The sequence below is a fragment of the Pongo pygmaeus genome, chromosome 2 (assembly GCF_028885625.2).
Source record: "Pongo pygmaeus isolate AG05252 chromosome 2, NHGRI_mPonPyg2-v2.0_pri, whole genome shotgun sequence".
NCBI classification, from domain to species: Eukaryota; Metazoa; Chordata; class Mammalia; order Primates; family Hominidae; genus Pongo; species Pongo pygmaeus.
This window is the reverse complement of record NC_085930.1, coordinates 111775431-111790646: the sequence shown is the minus strand read 5'-3', so window position 1 is coordinate 111790646 and position 15216 is coordinate 111775431. Positions and strand designations below refer to the sequence as shown.

At 38.3% G+C, this 15216-nt stretch overlaps 1 protein-coding gene across 6 annotated transcripts in view; it reads right to left on the bottom strand.

Moving 5' to 3' along the window:
* The window catches only part of ULK4 (unc-51 like kinase 4), a 722036-nt gene that overhangs the window by 639751 nt on the left and 67069 nt on the right, over positions 1-15216 (bottom strand). For all 6 annotated transcript variants that reach the window (XM_054482410.2, XM_054482411.2, XM_054482412.2 and 3 more), the window contains exons 15-17: positions 13736-13917; positions 12431-12477; positions 1016-1094 (exon numbers count right to left, since the gene is read on the bottom strand). In XM_054482410.2, the coding sequence (XP_054338385.1) occupies positions 1016-1094; positions 12431-12477; positions 13736-13917 (308 nt within the window). The remainder of the gene's footprint in view (positions 1-1015; positions 1095-12430; positions 12478-13735; positions 13918-15216) is intronic.

Sequence of the window (15216 nt, the reverse complement as noted above, 5' to 3'; positions counted from 1 at the left end):
CTTCTCATCTTCCTGGTAATACTGCCCTAGATGCTCAATCTTTTAGATAAAAATCTACCTGACACATCTCTGAGAACTAAGCTGGGTACCATCAGTAATCATATAGGTCACAATTCATTTTTTTAGGCCCCCCAAAAAAGGAAAAATTTAGACTTTGTGGCATTTTACTAGTAACTCAGAGATCCAACAATTTGCAGGAAATAGAGATGGAATTGTAAGCAAGGGAAATACACTGAAATTAAATTAATCTCCACCCAGACACTATAAGGCCAGCTGGGATACTATCCCAGCAATTGGCTGCTGCAGTGAATGGCACAGAGAGAAAATGTTCCAATTCCTCTTAAGGCTCCAAATACCAGTTGGCTACTACAGTGGACAAGACAGACATAGAAATTTTTCCAATTTTTCTTAAAGCCCCAAATACCACACAACCAGCTTCAACTCTACAAAATCTCCTCTCCTTACCCCTTTTTTACTTCCTTCGGGAGCTCTTGCTGTTTCCCCTAAAAGCCTTGGTTCTTTTCACCTATGCTGACTCTTGAGCCTCTCCCAGTTCAAGGGATAAAACTCCATTACCAATTAAGTGTAACATACATTAACAGAATAGGTAGAAAGTAATCTTTCATACGAAAACACTACATTCAAGGTGAAAGGCCAAAAGAATTTGAATTTTGAATTGTAAGCTATGCTTTAACTAGGAAATACATTAGTCTGTTGGACAGACTACAAGAAAACTAGAAATGAAAAAAGCCTTATTCAAAAACAAATGAAATAATGATGAGTAGAGTTCATAAGCCTTGTTAACTCTGCTGTGCCATTTTAATGATGGACTACGTTGTAAATGTGCTGCTATGTTTAAGCCTAAAGGTCTGTTGAGGTGACAGTTTTAGAACGATTGCCACAATCCCACAGAGAAAAATCAAGTGAAGGTCAGTGAAAGCTGCATGTTCTAAATTACAGAATCAAGAACAGTATTTCTTGTCATTCATCACATTTAAGTAATAAAAGACATTACCTCAACAACAGGTGTATTTTCCTGGAGCTCAGTTGTGTGCGAAGCCAGTAAACCAATCACGCGAGCAACCTTGGCCCGTCTGTAAATGGAGAGAAAACAGGCTCTGAAGAGAAGAGTCGGGGACCGAGGAAACTAATCCCAGCTAGTTACATTATGCAATGATGAGCATTAGATATAAGACTGTGAAATAAAAATTGAATGTGACAGGTCAGGCCCACACTCCCACATGTACACAGCCCAGAGAAACTCTCCCTCGTATACACAGGGAGACATGAACCGTAATGGCCGCTGCAATACTGCAACAGCAACAAAATTTAAACAAGTTGTGGTTTAATGGTAAAAGGAAAAATAAAAATTTTAAAAATCTTTAACCAGAGAAAAGAGTAAAACAGTAATTAATCCTTTTATTGCTGAGTACAGAGGCATTTGGCTAAAGGTCTCTTTTCTACTTGTTAGTAGATCAATGAGTTTCTATGTAAGTAGTAAATAATATCTGAACAGTAACATATCTGTATGTATTCAGTGTAAAAGAAATTTTTACAATCAAGTTTTTAAATATTGTTATTTGCATAAACACTAGTTTTAATGAGGTGTTCCTTTAGTATCCAGCAGAAAACTGAAGTTGATAAATTACTATTAAATCACATTCAATATGATTTGAAAAGGTATTTCATGCAGAGAAATTCATTTTGATGAGTTTTTTTCTAATTAAAACAAATGGTGAGTTGATGAAAACCACACTCCTATTTAGTGATGTCTGCATGTTGTCGGGGATAATCAGTATGTACCTTAGTCAGCTTTTATTTTTTGCCATCTTAAAATAAACCTATGTGGTACCCATGGAGGAAAACAAATCAGACTCAGAGAAGTACTACAGGGAAAATGTCTGCGTTATCACAACTCTAACATACAGAAATAATCCTTATAAATTTCAACACTTCTTAAATTGCCCATTAAAATCTCTTAACCTACACAAATTAAAGAAGTCCTAGGCAATTGTAGAATTAGCATCCCACCTGTGAATAAAAAGATTATACTTTAAAAGTAGTCATTTTGAAAAATATCTGTAGGACAATTGAAAAAGCCATCCTCCCGCCTCAACCCCCCCAGGTAGCTGGGACTGTAGGCATGCACCACCACAGCCAGCTAATTTTTTTTTACTTTTTGTAGAGACGGGGTCTTGCTATGATGCCCAGGCTGACCTTGAACTGAAAAACAATCCTCCCATCTCAGCCTCCCAAAGTTCTGGGATTACAGGCTTGAGACACTGCATCTGTCTATCTCTTTTCAAAGACAAGCTCAAAAAACTTATGAAACACTTAACCATTTTTCAATTTATAAAAGTAAATACTGGCTACCAGATTTATTCAACTAAAATAAAAATGTATCAACATGCCAATTATTTTCCCTAATATGACCAAAAACAATTCCTATTAGAATAAGAGAAAACACACTACCTAAAAACCTTATACTTTTAAAATAGAAACTTTAAATCACTTAGGAATATTCACTTTTTACCAAAATCCTAAATACAAGTACCACGTACCCTATATACAACACCCTCACAGTATAGGTTCCTTCCCAAAATTCAGGTTTTCTCAGGTCACCACTTCAGGTACCCCCAGTGACTCGACACCGTACCTCAGAACCAACCCATCTTCCACGACATCTAAGGCAGCACTATCTAACAAACCTTCGTGCCCTGACAGAAATGTCCCACATCTGCACTGCTCAATATAGTTATCCACTAGACATGTGACTATCAAGCACATAAAATATGACAGATGCAAGTAAGGAACAAAATATTTTTAAAAAAATTTTTTTTTTTGAGACAGGTTCTCACTCTGTCACCCAAACTAGAGTGCAGTGGCACAATCTCCGCTCACTGCAATGCCTCCCAGGCTCAAGCAATACTCCCAACTGAGCCTCCCAAGTACCTGGGACTATAGGTGTGCACCACCACCCCTGCTAATTTTTGTATTTTTAGTAGAAATGGGGTTTCGCCATGTTGTCCAGGCTGGTGTTGAACTCCTGAGCTCAAGTGATGTGCCCACCTCGGACTCCCAAAGTGCTAGGATTACAGGTGTGAGCTACTGCATCTGGCCTTAATTTTTAATTTAAAAATTACCCCCAGAGTTGAGGGTGAGGGAGACAGTACCCTGGGGTAATTACTCATCTTTCACGTGCCTGGTCCTGGTTACCTCATAAGTAGGACCAATAACAATACGTACTTCATGTTGTTCTAAGAATCAAAGGAGATAATCCATGTGCAGAAAGTACCACTGTGTCCAACAATATGTGCTGAATGCGGAAGCTACTATTAATTTTTAATTTAAATAACCCCCATGAAGTTAATGGCTACCACATTAGAACAAAACTAAAATTTTGTAGTTACTTATTCATTCATTTACTTGTTTATTATCTGTCTCCCCAACCAGCCCAGATGATCCATGAAGGCAGGGTTGTATCCCGATTGCCACTGTAACACCTGAAGAGTTTGTTGAATAAATATATCAACATCAAAAGCAAAATAACTAAACACATTAGTAGAAAAAAAGTGCATAAAAGTAAGGCTGTACAAGGCAAACAAAAGGCAAACAGGATTTCCAATGTAAATCTCAGTAGAATTAGGTTAAACTCATGAGAAAAAGATTCCCTTTAAACTAAAAACCGTATGACGTACAGAAGATATAAAATGTGAATTTTTTTTTTTTTTTTTTTTGAGATGGAGTCTTGCTCTGTCACCCAGGTTGGAGTGTAGTGAGTGGCACAATCTCAGCTCACTGCACCCTCCGCCTCCTGGGTTCAAGCCATTCTCCTGCCTCAGCCTCCCCAGTAGCTGGGATTACAGGCGCGCACCACCATGCCCAGCCAATTTTTGTATTTTTAGTAGAGACAGGGTTTCACCATGTTGGCCAGGCTGGTCTCGAACTCCTGAACTCGTGATCCACCCACCTCGGCCTCCCAAAGTGCTGAGATACAAGTGTGAGCCACCGTGCCCGGCCTGGTGTGAATCTTTATACACCAAATAACAAAGCATGAAAAGTAAACCCATAGTAGTGGTAAACTTCAATTTTCTTCTCTTCCAAGCACAGAGAGAAGGCAACAATGAATACATTCATCAATACATTCACACATTCAAGCATCCTAAATAAAACTACAAAATCAAAGTAACAGATGTATCTATCAAACTCTACACCCTACAAACAGTGACCACTCTTACTCAGTGGGAGTCTGCATAGGATGGTGTCTGAGACTCTGGAATTCAAAGTCTTGGACATGGCCCTGGCCCCACCACTGGGGGCGAGGGAGACAATATCCTGGGATAATTACTCATCTTTCACATGCCTGGTAGGCACAACAGGTAGGACCAATAATAATATGTACCTCATGTTGTTCTAAGGATCAGGAGACAATCCACATGCAGAAATTACCATTGTGTCATGACAATTTGTGCTGAGTGAGCAAGCCACTATTACTATATTATCATTAACAGTTAACTGCATTCATGGCATACATTAAAAATGATTTTATATTGGACCACAAAGATAAATTATTAGAATTCCCTAAGGCAGAAATTATAAAGGACTCATTTTGATGTAGTGAAAGGAGAAAAGTAAAAATAACAAATACAAACCAAAAAGCCTAAACACTTGTGAAATTAGAAGCACTTCTGCTGGGTATGGTGGCTCATGCCTGTAATCCCAGCATTTGGGAGGCCGAGGCATGTGAATCACTTGAGATCAGAAGTTCAAGGCCAGCCTGGCCAACATGGTGAAACCCCATCTCTACTAAAATATACAAAAATTAGCTGGGCGTGGTGGTGGGCGCCTGCAATCCCAGCTACTCGGGAGGCTGAGGCAGGAAAATCGCTTGAACCCAGGAGGTGGAGGTTGCAGTGAACCAAGATCGTGCCACTGCACTCCCGCCTGGGTGACAGAGTAAGACTCCGTCTCAAAAAAAAAAAAAGCACTTCTATATTCCTTATACATCATATTAAAAAATGAAAACTTTGGCCAGGTAAAGTGACTCACATCTGTAATCCCCAGCACTTTAGGAGGATGAGATGGAAGGATCACTAAGGCCAGGAGTTCAAGACCAGCCTGGCCAATAAAGTGAGACCCTGTCTCCACAACAACAACAAAAAAATGTTTTTAATTTAGCCAGGCATGGTAACATGCACCTGTAGTCCCATTTCAGCCTCGGGGACACAGTGAGACCCTATTTTTTTTTAGAGTGAGTCTCTAAAAATAATAATAAATAAATAAGGAAAAGAAACAAAAGAAAAAATAAAAGGGAAAGGTAAAGAAAGCATCCATAAATGATAATCATGTAATGCAGATCTAAACTTATGAGACATTCTCTGTCTTTAACGATTGCAGACTAAACACTTGACACTCACTTTTCTGATCCCTCTAGAGTCTCTAAAATACAAGTTCTTTTTATTAAATGATAACTGGAAGCAAAAAGGAAGGCTAAAAGTGGACTAGAAAGTTTGAGAAAATCTCAGATGACATGCATAGATAGGATTAAGACTGACAGAGAACCAACAAAGGAATCCTCTGTCTAAGAATCACAGGTAGACAGACGTTCCCAAGGAAGCCTCAGGGACTTGGAACAAACTAAGACAGAAAGCAAGAATGAGCCACAGGACAATCATCAGATTATAACTGCACAAAGAACAATTGTGTCCTTGTACAAGGAACAGTTGAGTCACTCAGGTCCTGCCTCTTTTCCATCACCCTTCCCTGGTACACAGAATAAACCCTGCAGCCCTGGCCTCCAGGGTAAACGCGGAAAATTGTTCCTACAGTGAGCAATCCACCTTGGGGTGGGACATAGGTGTGGATGTGGGAAGCAGAGACTGTGGTCCACCAGATACTGAAACAGGGAAGGGGTTAAATGAGGAAAGCCAACTCCACTCCAAAGAAAAATCCACCCTGGCAATTGCAGAGGCCTCCAGCCTGCCTACCTGATCTTCAGCCAGCTGGAATTCCAAATTAAAGTCAACCAGTCAACAGGCCCCACCTACCCACATACCAACCCTTTATTTAAAGGAGAGGCTATTGGAGAAAGAGACTTAGGCAAGCATAAAGGAAACTCATATTGCCAACTTCTATACCAATCAATTTAATCACTTATTCATAATATAAACTAAGAACCAGAGATCACCAGGCATTTGAGAAATAAACAGCATTAAAAAGCGGGACCATGATGAAAAAGTGACCTACAAGTTCAAGAGATAAGAATACTATGTTTATAATCCTAATTTTGTTCCCTCTTTTCAAAGTCCAGGTTCCAGGCTTATATTATATAATCCTAATGTTTAACCTTTAATATTAATAACAATATTTAATTCTAAATTCTGCCCCAAGAAGAGAATTTTTATAATCCTGATATTTATCTCAAATTCAGAAGTATATGATACACCAAATATATGCAGCTAGGAAAAGGGACCAATCAGAGAAAAAGAAAATGAACAAAACCTTTCAAATATGATTGTTGAAATTAAAAAATTAACTGGAAATCCTAAATAATAAAATGAGTGGGGATAAATACCAAGCTTGAGAGCTCAAAGATAAAGTCAAGGAACAGCAATAAAAGAAGAGAGTTTGCATGGACACAAAGAGGGAACAACAGACACTGGGGCCTATTTCAGGTTGGAGGGTGAGAGGAGGGAGAGGATCAGAAACAATAACAATTGGTACCTACTAAGCTTAGTACCTGGGTGACCAAATAATCTGTACAAGAAACCCCCATGAGTTTACCTATATAACAAATCTGTATTATGTACCCCAGAACCTAAAACAAAAGTGTAAGAAAGAGAGTTTGGCAGTTCTTCAAAAGGTTGAACACAGAGTTACTATTTTATCCAGCAATCTCACTACTGTAAGAGAAATAAAAACATATGTTCACACAAAACCTTGTAGACAAATGTTCAGAGCACCATTATTCATAATAGCCAAATGTGGAAACAACCCCAAATGTCCATCAAGACCACATAAGCAAAATGTGGTATAGCCATACAAGGATTATTCAGCTATAAAAAGAATGAAGTATTCACACATTCCACAATGCAGATGAACCTTGAAAACATTATGCTAAATGACAGAAGCTAGACACAAAAGGCCACATACTGTATGATTCCATTTATATGAAATATCAAGAATACGCAAATCAGCCGACAGGAAGTAGATGAGTGGTTGCCAGGGGTTGGAGAAGAATGGGTACTGGGTTTCACTGGGTGAGAAAAATGTTCTGAAATTAGATAATGGCAATGGTTAAACAACTTTCAATATACTAACACCTACTGAACTGTACACATTAAAATGGTGAATTTTATGGTATGTGAATTGTATCTCAATAAACAAGAGAAAGTGAGAAAGCAAAAGAAAATTTCAAAGAAGAGCCAAGAGATACAAACTCCCACACCCATCCTGTAGGGGTTTCAGGAACAGAAAAAGGATGAAATAGGAAGAAATATAAGAAATAATATAAAAGCTAAAGGAGGGATGAAGAGGCTAGGCATCGTGGCTCACACCTGTAATCCCAGCACTTTGGGAAGCCAAGGCAGGTGGATCACTTGAGGTCAGGAGTTCGAGACCAGCCTGGCCAACATGGTGAAAACCCATCTCTACTAAAAATACAAAAATTAGCTGGGCATGGTGGCGCACACCTGTAATCCCAGCTACTCGGGAGACTGAGGCAGGAGAATCCTTGAACCCGGGAGGCAGAGGTTGCAGTGAGCCAAGATCGCGCCACTGCACTCCAGCCTGGGCGACAGAGCAAGACTCTGTCTCAAAATAAACAGAAAGAAAAGAAGGGAAGGAAGGGACAGGAGGGACAGGAGGGACAGGAGGGATGGGAGGGGGGAAGGAAGGGACAGAAGGGGGGAAGGAAGGGACAGTGGGGGAAGAAAGGGACAGAAGGGGGGAAGGAAGGGACAGGAGGGGGAAAGAAGGGACGGGAGGGGGAAACAAGGGACGGGAGCGGGGAAGGAAGGGATGGGAGCGGGGAAGGAAGGGACGGGAGCGGGGAAGGAAGGGACGGGAGCGGGGAAGGAAGGGACGGGAGCGGGGAAGGAAGGGACGGGAGCGGGGAAGGAAGGGACGGGACGAGACGGGACTGGAGGGAGGGAGGGAGGGAGGGAGGCAGGCAGGCAGGCAGGAGCAAATTAGTAAAAAGAGATTCCTAGAGACAATCTAGTAAAATTTACAGGCCTGGAATGAAAAGAAAAGCTAACTCAAACAAGTCACACAGAAGAGGGAAAAAAAAAAAAAAAAAGGTAAGGTTTACCCCCAAGTCCTACAGAGCTACAGTTAGTACAAGGAAGAGAGCTCAAACTCCAAAGCATGGCACAGAGGTAAGCCACTGAGAGGCCTTCTTGAAAACAAACAAACAAAAAATACTACCAGCCAGGCGCGGTGGCTCACGGCTATAATCCCAGCACTTTGGGAGGCCGAAGCAGGTGGATCACCTGAGGTCAGGAGTTCAAGACCCTCTGGCCAACATGGTAAAACCTCGTCTCTACAAAAATACAAAAATTAGCCGGGCATGTTGGCAGGTGCCTATAATCCCAGCTACTCGGGAGGCTGAAGCAGAAGAATCACTTGAACCTGGGAGGCAGAGGTTGCAGTGAGCTGAGATTGTGCCACTGCACTCCAGCCTGAGTGACTGAGCAAGACTCCGTCTCAAACAAACAAACAAAAAAAACCTACCAAATGATAAAATCTAATCAACCAAGAGGAGAACTACAGCAAAGAAAAAGGAAAACTATGTTTTTAATTAAAAAATTAATGATGGATGAGCATTTACTTTACCTTATTCAAGTATAAAACTCTTATTTGAAAAATAGAGAAATTCCTCCTAAATTCATATCTCAAAAAGGCACTTGCCACAGTAAAAAGCAACCTATGTAATGAGAGAAGATACTTGCAATCATTTATCTGACAAGGGGTTAATATCTAGAATATATAAAAAATACCTACAACTCAACAACATAAAACTCAGTTCAAAAATTGGCAAATGACTTGACTAGATCTTTCTCCAAAGAAGATATACAAATAGCCAACAATCACACGAAAAGATGTTCAACATCACTAGTCACAAAATACAAATCAAAACTATAAGATACTACTTCACACCCATCAGGATAGCTGTTAGCAAAAAATAAAAACAGAAAACACTAATGTTCACAGCAGCATTGTTCACAATAGCCAAAAGATATAAACAAGCCAGTGCCCAACAACAGATGAAAAGATAAACAAAATGTGGTATATGCATACAATGGAATATTATTCAGCCTTAAAAAGGAATGAAATGCTGACACATGTTAGTTATAACATGGATGAACCTTGCAAATGAAACCAGCCCAATTGTCCTATAGAACTGATGTTTACAGTCTTTTAAAATAAACGTAGAAATTGACCCTCCCAGTCTTAAAACTTGAGAAAGTTACATTTGTCTTATCTGAGTTCCTTTCTTGGGAAACCAACCATCAGGCCTCCCAGATAGTTATCGAGGAACTGAAACTTACCACATCACCATATCTGGACCATAAGACACCAGACCCCCTCACCCATTACAATTGCCCAACCAACTACCTGCTTCCTGTTGACCAATTCCTCTTCCTCACCCTTCTTTAATTCTTGTTTTCCCATACGTGGTTATATTTCTTCTCTGCTAAATACAGCCCTGGTTTTAGTCAGTTGAGGAGACAAATTTGAGACTGATCTCCCATCTCCTTAGCTGCAGCACCCAATTGAAGCCTTCTTCCCTAGCAACACTCATTGTCTCCGTGATTGGCTTTCTGTGCTATCACAGGACCTAGACCAAACCCCTTGATGTTTCAGTAGCAATATGAGGTACTCACCATAAGCAAATTCACAAAGATAGAATAAGTAGAGTATAGATTACCAGGACTGGGGAAGGGAAAGGGGAAGTTACTGCTTAATGGGTAAAGAGCTTCTGTTTAAGATGATGAAAAAGTTTTGGAAATGAATAGTGGTGATGGTTATACAACAATGAGAATGAACTAAATGCCATTATACACATAAAAATGGCTAAAATGGAACATTTTAAATTATGCACAATTTACAATTAACAAATTTTTTAAATTATACTATTACACTATTACTATATGTGAATTATACCTCAAAGTTGACTGGCAAGGATAAAAGGATATACAATTTGATAAATACTCAATGTTGGAAGTTCTAACAAAAGGCATTTGAAACACATTGACTGGGATTATATATTGATACAATTTTTTAAGAGTATTTCAGCAATTTTTCAGAAGTCACAAAAATATTTACTGCCTTCTATCCATCTGTTCTAATTCTACAAATCTTCCCTAAAGAAAAAAAGAAAAAGCAGGCACAAAGATTTACTCTCAAAAATGTTCATCAAAATATTGTTTACAACATTATAATACCATCCAAAAATAGTAAAATGATCAGATATTCACAACATATAAAAAGTTTATCTTAAGTATTATGTATTTTATTTTTAAATGTTAGTAACATTTAAAATATGTAATATATATGTTACAGGGGAAAACAAACATAAAATTATATCATGTGATTCTAATTTTTTACATACAAAACAAAACTAAAGAATAAATACATCTACGTCAATAATAATTATCTCCCAGACTAAGTTAAGGACCCTTTATCATATGCTGTCAAGGTAATATAACCTGAGGTCAGAGAAAACCTCACTGGAAGTGGCTTTGAATAGAGAAAGAATAAAAGAGGATTCCTACCAGAGAACTTGTCTACCTCAGTATCATTTTATTCAAATTAAAACTGTTTTACAATCAAACTCCAATTTTTAAAAGTGGGGGAAAAAAAACAGTATGTGTGAATTTTGGTATCCAAGGGGACACTAAAACCAATCTCCGGGCTGATACAGAGGGATGACTGTACTTGGAAATGATCTGGAATGTCTGTTTTAAAATGTCAGCAGGGGGCACCCCATTCAAGGATATAACACGTTTTAAATGAAAGTGTTTAAATAAGTATTTCCAGCATGGCACATGTATACATATGTAACTTACCTGCACGTTGCGCACATGTACCATAGAGCCTAAAGTATAATAATAATAATAATAATAATAAAAAAAAAGAAAAAAAAAATAAGTATTTCATTGATTCATTTTTAATGAGCATACCATGAGCCTTCTCAAAGTATTAAATACTCAACCATTACCTAAAAATCCTACTTTTTATCACCAGATTTTACTTTGGGAGAGTAACATTAGAAGATGTATAGTAAGAACTACCCTTATTATTAAGCATTTTCTAAACTTCTATTGGTTTACCCATATTTCACCAACATAGAAGAATAATTATTATCATACCACTGCCACCATCCACAAAATTCTTTCACCTCCATTTTTTCATGTGCCTGTCCTAACAATCATGAGATAAGTAAGCTTGATGATAATAACTACAACTTCTACAACCCCAACCCCATTGTAAATACCCACTAAGAATCAGGCACTATACAAGGTATCTCATATATTTACCTCATTCAAAGTTGAATAATTACCAGAAATCTATGAAGTAGTTACCCCATCCCAATTTTACAGATGAGGAAACTGAGGCTCAGCAATTAAAGTACTTGGCCCAGAAAGCTGATCTTTGATCCACATCCAGGTCTGTCTGAATCCTAAACCTATGCCATTTCCTTGTCCCACCCACAGTCCCCAGGAAGCAGAGATTGAGAAAAAGATAATCATTTGGCCAAGTCTTATTGGCAACCAGAACCCAGAGCCTTCTAACACTTGATCTACCGTGCTCTCCACCTGGTATGTTGCTTCTATAAAAAGCAAGGACACTTCCTTGCATCGGGAGTTTATAAATCATAATCCCATTAGATTGTAAATAACATCTAGGGAAGCTACGTGCTACATGAGGGAAAGATAAGGGTGGCCAAGGGAAACTTCGAGGAAGTATAACTAAATTAATACACAGGGATGAGGGTTTAAGTATTTTATAATCAATACTCAAAACAGTAACAGTTAGCCAGGCACAGCGGCTCACACCTGTAATCCTAACACTTTGGGAGTCAGAGATGGGAGAATCACTTGAGCCCAAGAGTTCAAAACCAGCCTGTGCAACATAGTGAGAGACCTTGTCTCTACAAAAATAAAAAAACAATAACAGTTAATAAAGTTTCCAGGAGTACCTTAGATAATCCCAGAATTGTATTTATAATATTAGGAGAAGGGCTATTTTTAATATTCTAAAATTTATAATTGGAATGCCCATAAAAACTGCCTATGAGTAGAGTCATCATTATGTCAGAATAATTTATGATAATTATTTAGGACTCTGCTTTTGATAAATATGTACTCTGTAACTACTTAATAAAGTCATGAAAAATAATTTTTAAAATATAAATGTTACTTACATATCCCAGTTTGGGGCTATCCGCAAATGCTGGATTAGCAATTTGAACTAGAATAAAAAATTTGAATGTAAAGAAAAGAAAAAATTAAAATGTTTAAGTCACAAAACACAGAAAATGACAGCAAAGTTAACAGCTCAGGACTTTATAAAAAGGAAATTTACACTGTACACCAAAAATGATATTTACTAAATTACAAAGGCACTCGTATATGAATAAGATTAAAATAAAAACTAGGTAACAGTACATTTAGTTTCTCCTACCACTTTATATTCGCTAAATGACTGCCCTTACCTGATAGACACACACCAACTATCAAAAAAAGTAACCTTAATACTATCCTGGAAGCAAATGAACTTAATTTTTTTCAAGCCAATTCCCAAATGAGGGACCACTATAGAAAACACCTCCAAACCACTGTAATTCCTTTCTGAGGATGACTTCAAAAACTCTGCCAATCAATGCTCAAACATGAGCCAAAAGAAACAAAAACCAAAAAAACTCTGACAAATTCCTCTGAGCTTACCAATAGACCAAGAGAGTCCAAAAAGTAATATTCCCAGGGGAAGAGGAAAAAAAATGTCTTAGAGGATTGATGTCTTCCTTCAATGTCACATGAGAAACCCTGCAGTTTACCAGATGCCCCAGTAAAGGAACCGACACCCCCAACCCATTCCACATGGGGAGTTCATCCAGTCACTAATGAGAAGGTAAAAGGTCTGTCTTATGATAACACTTTTTTTTTTTTTTTTTTTTTTTCTGAGATGGAGTTTCACTTTTTTTGCCCAGGCTGGAGTGCAGTGGTGCCATCTCAGCTCACTGCAACCTCTGCCTCCCAGGTTCAAGTGATGCTCCTGCCTCGGCCTCCCAAGTAGCTGGGATTACAGGAGTGCACTGCCACACCCAGCTGATTTTGTACTTTTAGTAGAGACGGGGTTTCACCATGTTGGCCAGGCTGGTTTCGAACTCCTGACCTCAGGTGATCCACCCACCTCAGCCTCCCAAAGTGCTGGGATTACAGGCGTGAGCCACCACGCCCAGCCTGATTTCAGATTTTTTTTTAAATCTTACAAGTTAACATAAAATGGAAACCTGAGTATTACAAACAAACAAAATAAGTTCAAAATCACCATCTACTGTCATCTACTTTAGGACCTAAGGATTAAGCAGAGGATAATTTTCATAAACCTAAAATCGTGATAAATCAGTTTTTTTCGTGGTAGTTAAATCAAATTGATATTTTAACACTTGTTTGAGCCTCTATAAAAACACAAATTAAAATGCATAAGGCATGTCACAGAGGCCTACCAGGGGGGAATGGAGGAGCCTGGTGGCCACCTCCTGGTGACCAGCCACCATGCACAAATAGCAAAGGAGATTCAGCTTGGCTCGGGAGGCCCCCATGCTCTTCTCAGTGGAGTCGATCTGCGAGCACACTTGTTGCAAAAAGTCATTCCAATCTTGGTCTTTCAGAAATAATAACTTATCCACTGCCATGGAAAGAAAATAATAAAAGTATGTATGATGAGAAAAAGAACTGCTGGAAACATTACATGAGAAATAAACACAGAATTACAACAGCTAAGATGAGGACAAATGTTACACCGTCAAAACCAAAAATACTCCAAAGACGATACTATTTTTATTTGTCCTTCTATATTCCTAATCTCTTTATCTATCCATGGAAACTTTTAACCACTTCAATGGAAAACTATACTTTCAAATAAAGCAGATGTCTAAAGCAGAACTGTCCCACAACCTATACTACAACAAAATGCAAAGTTCAATACAACTGGAGTAAAAGACAAAAGAGCCTTTGTATAAATAAATCAACTCTCAAATATTGAGAAAAGCACAAATCCTACAGTTCTTAAAAAGTTCCAATAAAATTATTGTAAAAAAAATAACGAGAATAACATGATAGCTAAAAATCAACTGAAATTCCTACTTCCAAATCCTTATACAAAAAAAGGCAAAATCTAGGAAATGTGATACCCCCTAAAATTAACATATTTTGGCTGATCTCTATCTTTAGACAAAATAAATTGTAAATATAATCTCCTAAATAACTCAAAGAAGAAAAGGGAAATAGTATTTCCAGGTAATAATTCTCTCGGTTTGCGTAAATAGTCCTACTTGGCACTGAAAGCACTATTAATAATACTTTGCTTCACTTGGCCTTTCAAAAACGTCCTTCTACACAGTTTGTTTTTTGTTTTTATCAGTAATTAAGTTGACCAATATAAACCCTTAGCTGGTTTATTTAAACCTAAATATATTTTAAATTTACTTCAAATCATAAATTCTACTCTAGCCACGATGAATAATTTTCCCCAAATCGAGTTTAACAGCTTAAAATATAATTTGTTAAACAAAAAAACCAGTTTAAGGTATGTAAAAATTTCTGATGGCCACCCTAAATAAGACTTTCGTTAACTCAACAGAAATGTAATAATTATCCCTTAAGTATCTCCACTCCCAGACCACCTCCACAGTCATGAACCACCTAGTCCCATTCTCAAATGTTCTGGTCCCTCTAATAGAATCCCAATCCTTCATTGTTGTCCGCAACCCTGTGCACCTATACCAGCCATAAATGGTGGAAATTCAACCAGCTCTAAGAAGGGAAGGGAGGAGAAGACCTCCTACCCACTCTACAGGAAAACTTGCCCAGATCTACAGGAACTTCCTCATCCACAAGAGGACAGGGCAGCCCAGACTCAGCTAAGAAATGTCAACAGCTGGCACAAATGAATTACAGGTTGTTTACAATTCATATAACACTGCCT